The sequence below is a fragment of the Vombatus ursinus genome, unplaced genomic scaffold (genome assembly GCF_900497805.2).
Source record: "Vombatus ursinus unplaced genomic scaffold, bare-nosed wombat genome assembly UNPS02008996.1, whole genome shotgun sequence".
In the NCBI taxonomy this organism is placed as follows: Eukaryota; Metazoa; Chordata; class Mammalia; order Diprotodontia; family Vombatidae; genus Vombatus; species Vombatus ursinus.
This window is the reverse complement of record NW_020948774.1, coordinates 5,490,317-5,506,102: the sequence shown is the minus strand read 5'-3', so window position 1 is coordinate 5,506,102 and position 15,786 is coordinate 5,490,317. Positions and strand designations below refer to the sequence as shown.

Below are 15,786 nucleotides of genomic sequence, written 5' to 3'. Positions count from 1 at the left end.
CATCAATCCCTGTGGATGAACCTTACCCATTCCCAACCCTGGTGCCCACGATGCCCAGGTAGTCCCACCTCCAGTGAAAAGCTCCCCAAGTCAAAGCCAGGGACAGGCATATGGGGACAAGATGCTGGTTGATCCAACACTGAAGGTGGGGGAAGAGAGGTATAGTGGGAAAAGGGGACACAAACAGAATAGCAGGAAGTGTTCCCAAGGGGTAGGCAGAGGTCCTGTCGCTTTTAGAAAGGAAGAAGCAGCAGCAACACAGACAGCTTGGGGGAAGGTGGGAAGAGGGGAGGGGGTTGTAGGAGGAGGAGGAGGAGGTCAGGATTGCAGGGAAGAGGCAGGACAGGTGTGAGTCAGGAAGAGCAGGGAATACAAGCACCCGTGTTGCTCAGGGGTCCTCGGGCTCGAAGCTCTCCAGGAAGGAAACGCACATTTCACACGTTAGCCTGGCGGGACCGTTACAGCTGGGTTCGCTGTAATGATGGCGGCGTCTGGGCAGCACCCACCTTGGAGCCCCGTTCGTTAAAAATGATCTCCACGTCTAAAATTTTTCCGAATTGCTGGAGAGAGAGGAGAGAAGAGGCAACAAGTTGAGAAGGCTCCTCTTATCCTGACATGCCTTTGAAATGTTCACCCTGAAACCTCTCGGTCCTTGTTTGGATCAAAGAGGCAGGAGAAGTCCTTTTTTCTTTACTTTTCTTTTGAACATTTTTTTTGTTTTTGTTTTTGGGTGAGGCAGTTGGGGTTAAGTGACTTGCCTAGGGTCACACAGTTACTAAGTGTCAAGTGTCTAAGGTCGAATTTGAACTCATGTCCTCCTGACTCCAAAGGCGGAGCTCTATTCACTGCGCCACCTAGCTGCCCAGAGAAGTTCTTTTTTCAAGTGAAATACTTCTTCACCCAGTGCTGCCAGTTCTCATAATTCCTTTAACAGGAATAATACCTTTTGTTCTATAATTAGGGAGGCAATATATGGGTATAATTCACATCAGGGACTCCTCTTACCTTGGGGATGTGCTACCAATGTGCTTTTGGAAGCAAGTCACTTTTTCCTTGCTTCTGTTGCCTAATAGAGTTGGTGGAGTTCTCAGCTACAAAGCATTAAAGCCCTTACTCATTTATACTAAAATGTAAATGACTGATACCAGATCATTTCCTAGAAGGAGTTTACTCTTCTTACTACATAATTTATTCTTGTATTTTAGAGACAGGGTTGGATTACCTAGGTCAACCTGCTAGTCACTAGCAGAACCGTGGCTGGCACCCACATCTTCTTATTACCACAGTTCAGTGCTTTTTAAAAGCACAAGTCTAGAGCTGGCAGGGGCCTCAGTAATCACTTGGTCCAAGCTCATTATTTTACAGATGAGGAAACAGAGACCTTGGGAGGTTAAGTGACTTGCCTAAGGTCACACAGGTAGGAAGCATCCATGCCACCTTCTATAATTTGAGGTTGAAAGGAGTCACTCAGGGTAGCACCCTCGATGCCCCCAGTGTATTTGAATTGTCACTCAGAGGAGTATCCTGCTTAAGGTACATAGTAAAGTACATAGGTAAATAGTAATAATAAAAATAATAAATGGTACTATTGCAAACAGTAATAATATAGTATAGTAATAAATAATAACACTGTAGAAATAATAGTAATAATAGCTGATATTTATATGGCATTTTAAGATTTTCAAAATACTTTAAAGACATCATCTTATTTGAGAACTACAGTAATTAGTAGGTACTATGTTAGTATTATCACCATTTTCCAGAAGTAAGAACAGGGACCCAAAACATTTATCTGAGGGCATACAGCAGGGTAAAAGTGAAGCCAGAGAATGAATCTCCTAGTTAGTTGTCTTTCTGATTGGGTTATATTACCCACTGTTGTCAAGCTAGTGCCTTGAGCAACGCCTGTTGTTGATAATGAAACCAGGAAGACCAGGGCAGAATCCAACTTTGAACTGCCTTGAGAAGGAGGGAGGAAAGTGGAAGGTAGGGAGAGGGGAGGAAGAATACGAAGAGGGAGATATTTTTGGCTAGTCAACCTGGCAGAAACCTACTTGTCCTCTTAGCCTTAGGGAAAAATGGCAGTGGAAGACATAGGGTGTACAAATCATAGCTAGGGGGAAAGGCTTTTGGGAACCTGGAGTGCCCAAGAAGAGAGGAAAGATGGGCACAATAATGATGATGATTATAGTAATAGCAACAACATAAATAATAATTTCCTCAGAACTTTTTGAGGTAACGGCACAAGTTTATTGTTATCCTTTTAAAAAATAGATGAGGAAACTGAGGCACAGAGAGACAACTATAGTTGCAAACTGAGGCAAGTGTAGTAAGTTGAGATTTAAGGAACAAAGGCTGGCATTTTTGATGAAGCTTTCTTGTTTTGCTTTTTACATGATCCCAAGGAAGAAAGAAGGGAGAGAAGAGAAAGGCTAGGTGGGGAGATCCTTGTGGTGATTTCCAAGGGCCTCCGAAGCTAATATAATCTGATATCCAACAGGAGGCAGGCCTGGAAGCCGGGGAAGGATGAGGAAAAGGGGGCTGGGAGATGTCCTGGTGTGTCCACATGTGGAATCCTTTCCTCTCTTTCTCGATAAAGGAGTCTCTGGTTTTCAGAACAAGTAAATGATGGCAGAAGGAGGGAGGTTAGGGATGGGGAGCTGGGCTGAGGCGTAGTAGGAGGGGAGGTAGGTGGTAGGGAGGGGAGGGGGTTGGGATGAGCACACTCACCCCGAACATTTGCCGAAGATCAGGATCCCTGAACCGGAAGGGGATGTTGGAGACGTGTAATCTCTTGGGCTGCTGCTTGTCTGTGTTCTCTGAGGAATGTAGCTGTTGGCTGTCTGTCTGTGCAGCTTCATCTGTTTGCTGGGGAGACAGAACAGAAGGCCAGTGAGATGTCCTCAGCACCTGTTGCTATGGCAAGGTGGAAAGCTGCTCCGCAGAGGATGTTTTGTGATGTTTTACAGGCATCTCAAACTTACCATGTCCAAAACAGAACTAATTATCTTTTCCCTCCAAACTCATCTATTCTGAACTTCCCAATTATGGTTGAAGGCCCAATCTTCTCACTATATTTAGCCAGGCCCAGACCTGACCATGCTCCTTCACTTTGGGCATTTCTTGCTGCTCCACCCTCCAACTGGATCCCCAGACCCCAGGACCTGGAGGAGCTGCCCGGGGACTGGGCTGTCCTTATGGATGGGTCCCCAAAATACCTAGCTGGCAAGTCCTGTCTGTGCTCTTTTACTGGCTTGTAAGTACTCCCATTCCCCCCAGCTTTCCATGTCTGGCTCTGTGAACCATAACCAAATCAACATTACCATTGCTTCTGGAGGGGACTTGTCAACCAATTGACCCATTATTCCACTTACTGTCTCTGTGACTTTCAAGACCAAAATACCCTCCTTAGACACCCTAATTGGTGTTGTCTCTCCCTAACAGAATGAAAGCTCCTTGAGGGCAGGTACTATCTCACATTTTGTATCTCCAGTTCACAATGTAGTGCCTGGAACATAAATGCCTTTTCATTCATTCATTCACTCACTACACATATCCAATCAATTGCCACCTTTTTTCATTTCTACCTCCACAGCAACTATTTTAGCTCAGGCCTTCATCGTCTTTCACCTGTACTATTGCAATAGCCTCTTAATTGGTCTCTCTGCTTCAAGTATCTCTCCACTCCAAACTATCCTTCAAATAGCTGCCAAAGTGATTTCACTAAAGTGCCGGGCTGACCACGTCTCTCCACTACTCAATAAATTCTAGTGACTTCTACTTGGAAGATCAAATAGAAACTCACATCACTTAAAGCCTTTGACAACCTGGCCCCAACCCATCTTTCCAGTTTTATTATACATGACTCCTCTTCATGAACACTATGGTCCAGATAAGCTTCCTTGTTCCATATACATGGCATTCCCTTTCCTTCACTCACGCTTTTGCCTTGGCTGTTCCCCCAGGATGGGAATTTATTCCCTTCTCACCTCTGTCTTATAGAATGCCTAGTTTCCTTTAATGCCACTTTCTACATGATGCCTTTCCTGGTCCCCCTTGAGGCTAGTGCCTTCCATCCAAATTGTATTTACCTATCTATTGTATATTACCTATCTATATGCATGTTCTCTTTCCAGTGAGACTAAGACTCTTGAAGGGAGACTTTCCCCCTTCTGTGTCTGTATCCCTAGCACCGTGCACAGTGTCTGGCATTTAATAAGTACTTGTTAATAAGTGACTGTTCTCCAAACTACCAGGATCTCTGGGTTAGACCTCCACCTGAACCTTTGGATTCTTCTGCCTTTTGGAAGTGGAGAGGAATTAGAAATCAGATCTTCCCACCCAAGTTCTCTTCTCCTGCTTCTTAATGCTTGCCCCCTCCCCTCTCCCCTATATTCCTGCTCTGAATCATGTAAGAAATGGGGATTAGAACAACTCTCCAGGAAGCCTAGTTAAGTAAAGGAGAATGAAGAGGCATAATACATCCCCCTATTTCTTCTGCATGCATACACTTAAGCTTCTGTTCCACCTTTATTGTTTCTACCTTGCATGCACAAAACAGCCTTTCTGATTTCCTTAACATCATAACTCAAGGTTGCCTCATTTATGCAGTTATCCCAGACTCACCCTTTTCTCCAACAATTCCTAACTCATCTTTCCCTTACCATACAAGTTCATAATTTTGTAATCATTGCTACTCTTGAGAATGACTTTGTCTTCTCTACTTCAAGATCTTTGAGGGAAGGTTGACTTCTGTTATTTAATACAATGTGACTATAAATTTCCACTCACATCCTACTCCAATGCCTTCTTAATCATGGCACTGAGGTGACTCAGGGTTCCTGAAGGCTACCTTCCCATAGTATAAGCTCTGTAACGACCTAACCAAACTGCAAAGGCTTTGATGATTGGCTTGGTAAGAGACCTCCAGAGATCAGGACTTGGGTGTAGGCTGTCCTCAGTGGTAAAACTTTAGTATGTCTAGTTAGAAAGACCTAATTTACTCTGGTCTGGGAGTGCCTCTACCTCTACCTCTGGAAACTTCAACCAAGTTAACATTTTTGGAAACGGTATGTCAGCTGATAGCCCTATTGTCCCACTTACCATCCCTGCGATTTCCCAGACCAAAATGCCCTTCCCTGGCCACCACTCCCCTCTATGTTGTCTCCTTTACAACATAAGGTCTTTCTTTTGTATTTGTTACCCTCCCTCCTATCCTGTGACTCTTGCTGCAAACTCAGAACATTTTGTAAGAAGCACACTGGCCAGAATGGACTCTCCATTCATTTTTCCCTGATGTTCTTTCCTTTCTTGGTCCCTACAGAAACAAAATGGGAAAGAGGGAGGAAGAAAAGCAAAGAACCTAGATCATCCAAAAACTGGATAATGGAGACTTAGATGTAGTGGTAGATGGACTGGATATAGTAGTTGTTTCCATGAGGATTCAGGGGTGGGTAGGGTCAGTATTTGCTGCCTGGAACTAACTCTTAGCCTCTTCATCAGGTTTTTTCTTCTACCTTGGCTTCCTCTGGATCCTAAGAGTTGCGGCTAAACTCTCCATCTTTCCAAAGCTTTAAAACACGTGTCTCTTCTTTGGATCCTTTTGCAAGAATGGATTCAACTGAAGTTGCCTTCCAGGCCTTCTGCTCAAGGTATCCTTGCAGTTTGGAATGTAGGTCCCTGAACAGGATTTTGACAATGAAGAAGGAAAGCTGATCCACCCTGTCCTTAAAGAATCTCAGAATAGGAAGATACCTTAGAGGTCATCTACTCCAACCCCTTTCTACTGAAAATAAAGTAACTGAGGCCAGAGCAAAGAAGTAATTTGCCTACAGTCACACAGATAGTTAGGGGCAGGGCCAGGATCAGAACTGAGGTGTCATGATTCTTGGTCAGTCCAACACTTTCTACCACACTACATTACCACACAAGGCATCCTAGTGGAGGCTCCCTTGGGGGACCAAATACAACTCCACAGTGTGCTGTGCTCCAGATAAATATTTCTTAAGTCTTTCCAAGTTGTTTTTCTTTACAATGTTGTTGCTATTGTATAATTTACCCCCTGGCTCTGTTTACTCTGTATCACTTTATACAAGTTTTCCCAGGTTTTTATGAAACTGTGCCTTTTTATCAATCTTTTGTACAATAGGATTGCATTACATTCATACACCTTAATTTGTTCAACTATTTCCCAACTGATGGGCACTCCCTTAGTTTCTGGTTCTTTGCTACTACAAAAAGAACTGTTATATTTTTGCACATATGGGTCCCAGCATAGTCACTCTCTTCTTTGTCTTCACAGTCTACTCTTTTACCTCTTTCCTGTGGCGCTTGTGAAATGCATATCCTCTCTGGGTGACATGTTCTCTGCACTCAAACCACAGAATCACAAACATTGTTCTTGCCTGATCCTCTCATCCTAAACAAGGAGCTGGTCATCTCTCCAATCTCCATCATTTGTGGTCCAGATATCCTGAGCTCCTCTTTATGTGACTCAGACCTCCTCAAGAGGTAGTTATCATTATTTTGTGTTCTTTGCCTTATTTTGTGTTCTAACACAAACTTGTGGAATTTAGACTTGTAAGAAACCTTAGAGATCATCTGTTCCAGCCTCCTCATTTTACAGATGAAGAAATTGAATCTCAGAGGGAAAGTGATTCACCCAAGTACCTCCCCTTGCCTCCACTGGATATATGTATTTTAACCAAGTATCTCATGATATTCTTGTGGAGTAGATAGAGAGATAGGGGTTAGAAATACAATCCAATGAATTCAGAACTGGTTGGATAGCTAGACTCAAAGAGCAGTTGTTAATGGTTCAATGTTTAACATTAAATGTTCAATGTCCATGTGTCCAGTGGTCTCCAGTGGAGTATTTCAGAGATCTGTGGTCTTGTACTGTTTAAAATTTTTATCAATAATTTAGTTCTCTATGGCTTGGACATACATGGAATGCTCATCCAATTTGTAGATGACAAAGCTGGGAGGGACAGATAAAATGGTGGATGAACTTGATTCAATATCCAAAAGAATCTTGACAAGTTAGAGTATTAGGGTTGAATATAAGAGGAAATTCAGTAAGGTTTAAATGTAAAGACTCATACTTGGGCATAAAAAAATCAACTGCAACAAGTATTAGATGGATAGACATGGCTAGACAGTGGTTGTTCTGAAGAAGATCAGGAGATTTTAGTGAACTGTAAGCTCAATATGAATTAGCAGTATGATGTGGAAGCTTAAAAAATTAATGCCATCTTGGGTTGCATTCTATCCATATATTTCCAGAACAGGTTGGTGATAGTTCCACTCTACTCTGCTCTCATTAAACCTCAGCTACAGTATTATACTCAGTTTGGGGCCACAGAGTTCAAGAAGTACATTGATAAGATGGACAGTGTTCAGAGGAAGGAGGGCAGCCAGGATGGCGAAGAGCCTTGACTCTAAAACATATAGGGATCAGTAGCAAAAACTGGGTTTAGCCCTGTTTAGCCTAAAGAAGACTCGGGGCACATGATAGCTATCTTCAAGTATTTGAAGGACTGCCATATGGAGGAGGTATTAGTTTTGTCCCCTGGAGGAGAGAATCAGGAGTTCTGGGTGGAAGTTCCAAAGAAGCAAATTTAACCTCAATGTCAGGAAAATCTTCCTAACAACTAGAGCTATCCAAAAGTGGAATGGCCTTCCTTGAGAGGTGCTGGGATCCCCTACTTGGAGGTCTTCAAGCAAAGCTGGATGACTACTTGTCAAGTACGTTTTGTTACAGTGGATGTTCCTTTTGAGTATGGATTGGAGATGGTCTCTTCTACCTCTAAAGTCCCTCTGTAATCCCAGATTTAATAAAATACCTACCCAACATTTCCCCTAATTTGGATGATATAGTTGGAATAGAAAACAAAATAGTCTCATTATACATTTCATATTCCTTTGTGCCTTTTAAAAATTCAAGTCCTTAGATGCCAGAAAATTGATAGGATGTAGAATATGAAATTCAACATAATTTTCTCCCTAATATGAATTCCAAGAAGCTCAATCACAGAGTTTACTTTATTGTGAAAGTTTGAATTGTTGGCCAGACATATCTAAAGTTTATGTTTGCACCTATATAAAAACGTACTCTTTGTAAGGCATTGACCAATCAGACCCTGCTCCTATATTCTAGGGCTCTTTGGAAGTCAAAATAATCTAGGGCTCATCTTTCAGAAGTTATTGAATATATGCCCCAATCTCCAGGTTCTGACTCTAAATCATTATAGAAAGTCTGCTCACATTGCAAATGAAAGAGATTTTAACACTTCCCCGAGGAATTCATTCCAAGGTTTCTATAAAGGCACATAGAGGTTAGAACAATGATCTAAAACTAATAATTCTGAGTTTCAATAAGGATAAATGTCAAGTCCTGAATGTGGGTTCAAAAAATCAACTACATAAGTCTAGGATTTGAGAGACATGAATAGAAAACAATTCATGTGAAAGGAAGACCTGGGAGTTAGGAAAACCAGATATTCTGGGGGAAAAAAATCTCTATTCAAGAGTGAAAAGGACATTAAAAAAAAAGCTGCGCTTGTATTGGGGCATGGAGGGGACATAGGGTTTATTCCCTTTTGGATGCTAGAATCACAAGCTTTATGTTTCAAGGAACATCTTTGGGGAATCAGGCTGTGGTCCCCCTTTTTTTTGTCTCACTGGCAGAACCTTAGCAGATATCAGTGCTGGGAAAAAATAGGGTCACTTTAGTCTCCGCCTTCTTCAGGACCCTGGACAGGACCAAAGATCTAAAGGGGTGGGAGTGGGGTCTACAGCCAATGAGAAGGAGAAAGAGAGACAGAGAGAGCAACGGGGAGGGATAGCTAAAGGTGAAGTCCTGAGGAGAGCCCAGGCCACATAAGTGAATAAAGAGAGTACCTTGGAGACCCCATAGTCTAACCACAGCAGCTATGCTGTGGACAGGAGCAGATAAATGGGCTCAGTGGCTATAAAATTGTAACATGCTGAGAAACCCCAGAGTGTTAACAAGTACACTTGCTGCCCCTCAGGGGAGATGAAGCATTTTCCTACCATTTATCACAGTGGTTCAGGCAGCCTCTTGCCTTCTTTCCAATAGGCAAACTTCCTGCCTTAAAAAAAAATCTCAAATGTGCTCAAATGCAGACACTATCTTGTCTTTCCCTAACTCTAACTTATGCTTCTCTCCTCTCCTCTCTCTCTGTCTCTGTCTCTCCTCTCTGTCTCTCTCTGTCTTCCTCTTCCACTACAACCCCTAGCCCTGGCCCAGACATTTTCCAGCTTGCATACCTGCCATCTATGCTATCCCTTGGTCCACCTAACATAGGATAGTAGAGGGAACTAACAGTCTTTCTGTACCCTGGCCCTGGTCAGACTATGTATGGAGTATTATTATGTTCAGTTCTGGGCAGCACATATTAGGAAGGACAGTGGATATGCTGGAGAGAACCAAGAGGAGAGTTACCAGTATGGTGAAGGGTCTCAAGATCATGACATATGAGGCTTAGCTGAAGGAACTGGCGATGTTTATACTGGAGAAGAGAAACTTTAAGAAAGATATGGTTGTTGTCATTAAATATGTGAAGGGCTGTCACACGGAAGAGGAATTATTCTTGTTCTGCCTGTCCCCAGAAGGCAGAACTAGTAACACTCAGTGAGTAGAAGGAAAAAAAAACATGCTTCTATTCTGCCTCCAATCTCTATGCTCTCACTCATTTCTCAACCCTTTGCAATCTGGCTCCTAACCTTATTACTGAACTGAAACTTCTCTCTGTATATGCCAAATCTGATGGCCCCTTTCCAATCCTCATCCTTCTTGACCTGTCTCCAGCATCTGACATTGCTGAACACCCTCTCTTCCCATGAGTTTTGGTGACACAGTTACCTCTTTATTTCCCAACTACTTTACTTGTTCAACTATGTCCTCTCAATTTCCTTTGGTGAATCAAATATCTGTGTTATGGAGCCCAACTATAGGTACACACCATGGATATGCCCTGGGCTCTTTTTTCCTTTTTTTCCCTTCTCTTTCCCTTTCCCCTTCTCTTCTCCTTTTCCCCCTTCCCCTTCCCTTCCTTTCTCTTCCTAGGAGTGAGGAAGACCTGAGTTCAAATTCCGCCTCAGAAACTTAGTAGTATGTGACTGTGGGCAAGTCACTTAGCTTCTCTCAGTCTCCATTTCCTCATCTGTAAAATGGAAATAGTAATAGCACCTATCTCTCAGGGTTGTTGTGAGAATCAAATGAAATATTTGTAAGGTTTTTTGGGAAAAGAGCACTATATAACTACTGTACTCTGTAATGTTAACTATTGTGGTTGTTTTGCCTTAGTTATGGGTCACACCAAGGAACTTCTGAGGTTCCTTCTAGTGCTGAGACTCTGCAAGGCACTGGAGCTACAAATAATACCTTTTTCTCTCCACTGTTGGCCCTACTCTCAGGAGGCTCTGAAAGCTGCATTTTCAACGACTTCTCTTCTTCTAGCTCAGGCAAAGGACAAAGATAATGGGGGTGAGAAAGGGGGTGGATTGGGTTGAGATTTAGTCACTGGCTCACGATAATGTAACAGGCAATAGAGAGAAAGATAATGAGGACCACAGGATTTTAGACTGGGAGTGACCTTAGAGATCACCTAATCCAAACCCCTCATTTTATAGGTGAGGAAAGTGAAGACTAGAAAGGTTAAGTGATTAGTCTCAAATCATACATCCAGTAAGTGGCAGGACTGGAATGGAACCCAGGTCTTTTGACTTCAAATAGTAACCACAAAATTCCCTAAAATAAGGATAAAGCACAATCTTAATAATGTGGCATTGAATGAACCACCCTAAGCAAATTTCTGTTGCCCAATTCAGCCTACCCTACCCTCCTAAAAGATCTTCTGGGAGTTGACCAGATGCCAAACTGTCTTCTTTGATATTAACTGTTACTTATCTCAGAGGAATGGGTAAGTTGTCTTATCCAAGGCTGATTTAGGTCCATGCTCCAAGGACATGTCCACAGTGTCTTCTGAGAACTATGGATAATTTCCCATGGCTCTCAGAGTGGTCTCCAGTTGTTTATTTTGAATGCCTTCACTACTGGGAACCCACCAGCCATACTGGGCAGTGTTCCTAATGAGTTTTATGACTTTGGGCCTCATTTTCTTTTCCTGTAAAAATGAAGTTAGATTAAAATAACCTCAAAGATCCCTACTAAATCCAAGATTCTGAGTCAGGGATAGTTGAGAGGTCCTTAACTTGGGAATCCATGAACTTGTTTTTGAAAAAATATTTTGATGACTTTGCTGTTGTTGAGTCATTTTCAGTTGTGTCTGACTTTTCATGACTCCATTTGGGTTTTTTTTTGGTAAAGATACTGGAGTGGCTTGCCATTTCCTTCTCCAGCTCGTTTTACAGATGAGGAAACTGAGGCAAACAGAGTTAAGTGATTTGCCCAGGGTCATACAGCTAGTGTCTGAGGCTGGATGTGAACTCATGAAGATGAGTCTTCTTGACTCCAGGCCCAGCTCTCTATACACTGTGCCACCTAGCTGCCCTTTGATAACTGTATTTCGATAAAATTATTTTGCTTTGTAATCCCATGTATTTTATTTTATGCATTTAAAAACATTATTCTGAGAAGCAGGGTCATTGACTGTCAATGGGGTATACCTTTGTATAGGTACTGTACAGGGGTGTACCGGATCCAGCTTTCAGGCTGGATCATTGTTAAATTTTCAAAGTGAGCATTTAAACATTAAAAATCAGCAATCACTACAGATCAGGTCCTGATTTATTGTTTTATTGATTGTCTAGACTTAAGGAAGTGTTAATAATATAGATTAAATTTAAAAGGGTACGTGCATATATTTCCTGCATATATCCCCCCTTCCCCAACCTCTACCACCACTTCAGTTGTTAAACATTTACCGGTATACTCCTGTATTGCTACATAAGCATTGCTTAAGCTCAGTAGAAGAGCAGCTGGGCCCAAGGAATGAAATTGTCCACAGATTGGAGGCTGGCTGATTGGAGGCTAATTAATAATAATAATAATAATTAGCATTTATAGAGCACTTTAAGGTTTGCAAAGAGCTTTACATCTATGATCTCATTTTAGAGATACTGTTCAGAGATAGCTACACTGGTGAAGTGGACACAGTCAGAAGGGCCCGGAGTCAGGAAGATCTGAGTTCAAATTTGAACTCAGACACTTAGTAGCTTAACCTCTGTCTGCCTCGATTTCCTCATCTGTAAAATGGGGATAATAATAGCAGTTCCCTCCCATGATTGTTGTGATGATTAAATGAAATAATATTTATAAAGAACTTAGCACAGTGCCTGGCACATAGCAGTGCTATATAAAAATACTTTCCTTCTCCCTTCATTTGAGTCTCAAGACACCCCTGGATCCAGACACAGAAAAAAGGTTAAGAACCCCTGCTCTGGTTCACTATTTTCCTGAGGAAAACTGAGGCTCAGAAGGTTGAAGTGATTTGCCCAAGGCCATACAACTAATAAGCATGTGGGATTCACACCCATGTCCTCTGACTTCAAATTTATAGCTCTTTTCGCCACACCACGCACTTGGCTGTGGAGGACACTGGGGTAACACACAAAGTAACTGTGTGGGGAAACCACAAGGTAACTGAGGCAAATTGTGAATTGCAACAATCTCCCCCTGAGTTCCTTACAGACAGATGATCTTTATCAGGGTCTTTCTCTAGAGTAGTTCACAGATCAAATTATTTGAGGACCATTCCTAGATGATAACTCTTTCGAGAGTTTTCCCCTTTGACTCTCTGGGGTAGATGAATGGGGGAAGCACAGATAAGGAACTAATTGTTGTACTCTGAGGGCTGTGAATCACTGAGTTAGCTAACTATAACAGGTTTCTAACCAAAGTTTAGAGTGTCAGCCGGCCAGCCAAAGGAAAGGAAACCAGCCCAAACTGGTAGTGACAGGGAGAAGGGGGTGTAGTTTGTGCATACAAGCTACAGGCTAAAAAAACTGAACACATCCCCAGAATCTGGGGACAATGTTAAGAAAAACGTCACCCTCTGAATCTGAAGTTGATGAGTCAATATCAGTAATGGAAGAAATTGGCACCTCTAGAAGCAGCCCCACCCTCAGGGATGTCTGACCTTTCCTTCTCCAATCTGCAAATGGTACTCAGCTTGCATGGTTCTAATGTACTTATCATCTATAATAATACATGTGTCATAAATATTTGTAGATGTGTTATATCCTATTACTAGACTTTAAGCTCCATAAAGGTAGTGCCTGTGTCCTAATTAAACTAAACCCTCAGCATCTCTGCTTGTTTGTTGAACTGAGCTGCAGTTGAAACCAGAGTGGTTCCTGAAACCCACAGGAAGACATAACTCTAAACTGTAATTTAGGCAAAAATAGGGTGTTTGTTGAATGAATGAATGGATGTACTCAATCCTGATCTAATGTGAATATATGTTGCTTTCAGGTGACTGACAGACTGAGCTATTTAATCAAGACTAGGTGAAAAAGGCCAGTGTGCTTTCTATGATGTTCTGAGGGGAAATGTCAACAAGTAACTGACTCAAAAGAAAGGAAGGAAGGAAGAAAAGAAGGGAGGGAGGGATGGAGGAAAGTACCTACTACGTGCTGGTCACTGTGCTAAACACTTTACAAATATTATCTCATTTCTTCCTAAAGACCACCCTGCAAGGTAGGTGTTATTATTATTATACCCATTTTGTAGCTGAAGAAACTGAGGTATACAAAGTTTAAGTAATTTGCCCAGGGTCATATAGCTAGTAAGTGTCTGAGGCAACATTTGAACTCAGTTTTTTCTGCTTCCAAATCCAGCACTCTTTTCAGGATACCATATGATGAATACCTGTTTTTCAGATAGAGATATTCCCATAGTGGAGAATGGTAATTTACCAGGTTTGATAGAAATTTCTCATAAGAATACTCAACCCTTTTTGTTACTGTTTTGTACTCATGAATCGACTTACTAATTTATGATCAGGTCTCCTGAATAAGCATACAAATTCACTCCTCCCTTCCCCAAGGGAGTGTCCTGTACTCTTTTCCTTATGCAATTATAAAGTAACACAATGTTATTCTCATTTATCAATCTCTCCGTAATAATGGCTGACATTTACATAGCATTTTTGCACAGAATTTTATATAGATTGTTGTATATGAACCTCATAATAACCCTGTGAGGTAGGTACTATAGATCTTATCATCCACTTTTTACAGATGAGGAAACTGAGGCTTAGAGAGGTTGTAACTTACCCATGAACACACATCTAGTACGTGTTAGAGGCAATATTTGAGCATGTCTTCCTGATTTTAAGTTCAACAATCTTTCCATTGCCATACTGCTTCTAAATCTCTCATGAGTTTAGTTAACGTCAGTCAATTCTCCAGAGCCTGATCACCCCAGGATTTTGTTGCTGTTCAGTTGTTTTTCAGTCGTGTCTGACTCTTCTTGACTCCATACCAGATACTGGAGCAGTTTGCCATTTCCTTCTCCAGCTTATTTTACAGATGAGGAAACTGAGGCAAATAGGATTTAAGTGACTTGCTCAGGGTCACATAGCTAGTAAGTGTCTGAGGCTAGATTTGAATTTAGGAAGATGAGTCTTCCTGACTTCAGGACCAGCACTCTATCCACTGTGCCACCTGCCTGATAGATTGGTTAAAATTGAGCTCTTGAAGCTGTGGAGTTGAGATGATACTACCAAGGTACAGATATCCTATGAGGCCTATAATGCTCCTAGTCAGCCTCTATAACATATTTTATCTACAACTGAGTATCAATATATGATACTTCCCTGACTCCCAAACCCACAGTCAGCTGCTACAGAGAAGCCCTGCCTAAGATCCAAGAAGCCAGGTCTTAGGCTCTCAGGTATGGTAAGCAGGGCAGAGCAGGGCTCTGCTATGGACAGAGTTTTAAGGCTCCAAGGCCTTATCCAAGGTTTCTGTGCAACAGCTAGAAACCAAAGGGATTGCTTTAGATAGCCACCATATGTAAAATGTTAGTCAGGGTCTCGGTCCTTGGGGGGATTTTGGAGGTCATTCCAAAGGGATGGTTTCCTTTCTGAATCTAGGCCTGGAAATACATCTGGAATGACACAAGAAAGGAAGAGATCCCAGTGAAGAAGACTAGGATCTAGAAGGAGGGACTGGGGGAGAAGAAAGGGATCTGAGAAGACTAAAACTGAATAACAGCTCACATTTACACAATACCTCAGGGTTTAAAAATGCTTTCTCCAATAGCTTTGGAAGATAGGAAGGGTAGGTATTATTATCCCCATGTTACAGATGAGGAAACTCAGGGTCAGAAAAGTCAAACGACTTACTCAAGGCTGAAAAGCTAGTGAGCAGTGGACCCAGGATTCAAATCAAGTTTTTCCAATCCCAATGTTCAATTTGCAATGAATTCTCTGCAGAAAAGTCACTTCCTCCTATCCTCCCATTCTTCCATCCTCCTTCTATCTTTCCCTCTCAATTCCAACACAAGCCAGGGAATTAAGAATGCTGTGGGTAAGGGTTGTAGGTAGTGAGAAAAACCTCTTCTTGCCCCCTGGCCAGGGACTTACTGCAATCAGTCAGGGTTAGAAAGAAGTGACTGGTTCTCTAGCCTCCTCCCTGTTTCTTGCCTTGACTTCAGGCCATGATAGTTTTAAGTGTGACAAAAGAAAGAGGACCGAAAGCCTTTGGAGAATTTAAGGATTGAAGAGCATTCTTTAATTTCCCATGAACTGCTCAAAGGGAAAGGTCATTTAACTCAAGGGGAGGAAAAATGGCTTC

The 15,786-nt window shown here is 42.0% G+C and overlaps 1 protein-coding gene across 1 annotated transcript in view; it reads right to left on the bottom strand.

The window, feature by feature from the left end:
* Window positions 1–458: 458 nt before the first annotated feature.
* LOC114034428 (RNA binding protein fox-1 homolog 3-like) overlaps window positions 459–15,786 on the bottom strand; it is a 157,551-nt gene continuing 142,223 nt past the window's right edge. Inside the window, exons 3-4 of the mRNA XM_027850111.1 lie at window positions 2,731–2,868; window positions 459–560 (exon numbers count right to left, since the gene is read on the bottom strand). Of these exons, the coding sequence (XP_027705912.1) occupies window positions 459–560; window positions 2,731–2,868 (240 nt within the window). The remainder of the gene's footprint in view (window positions 561–2,730; window positions 2,869–15,786) is intronic.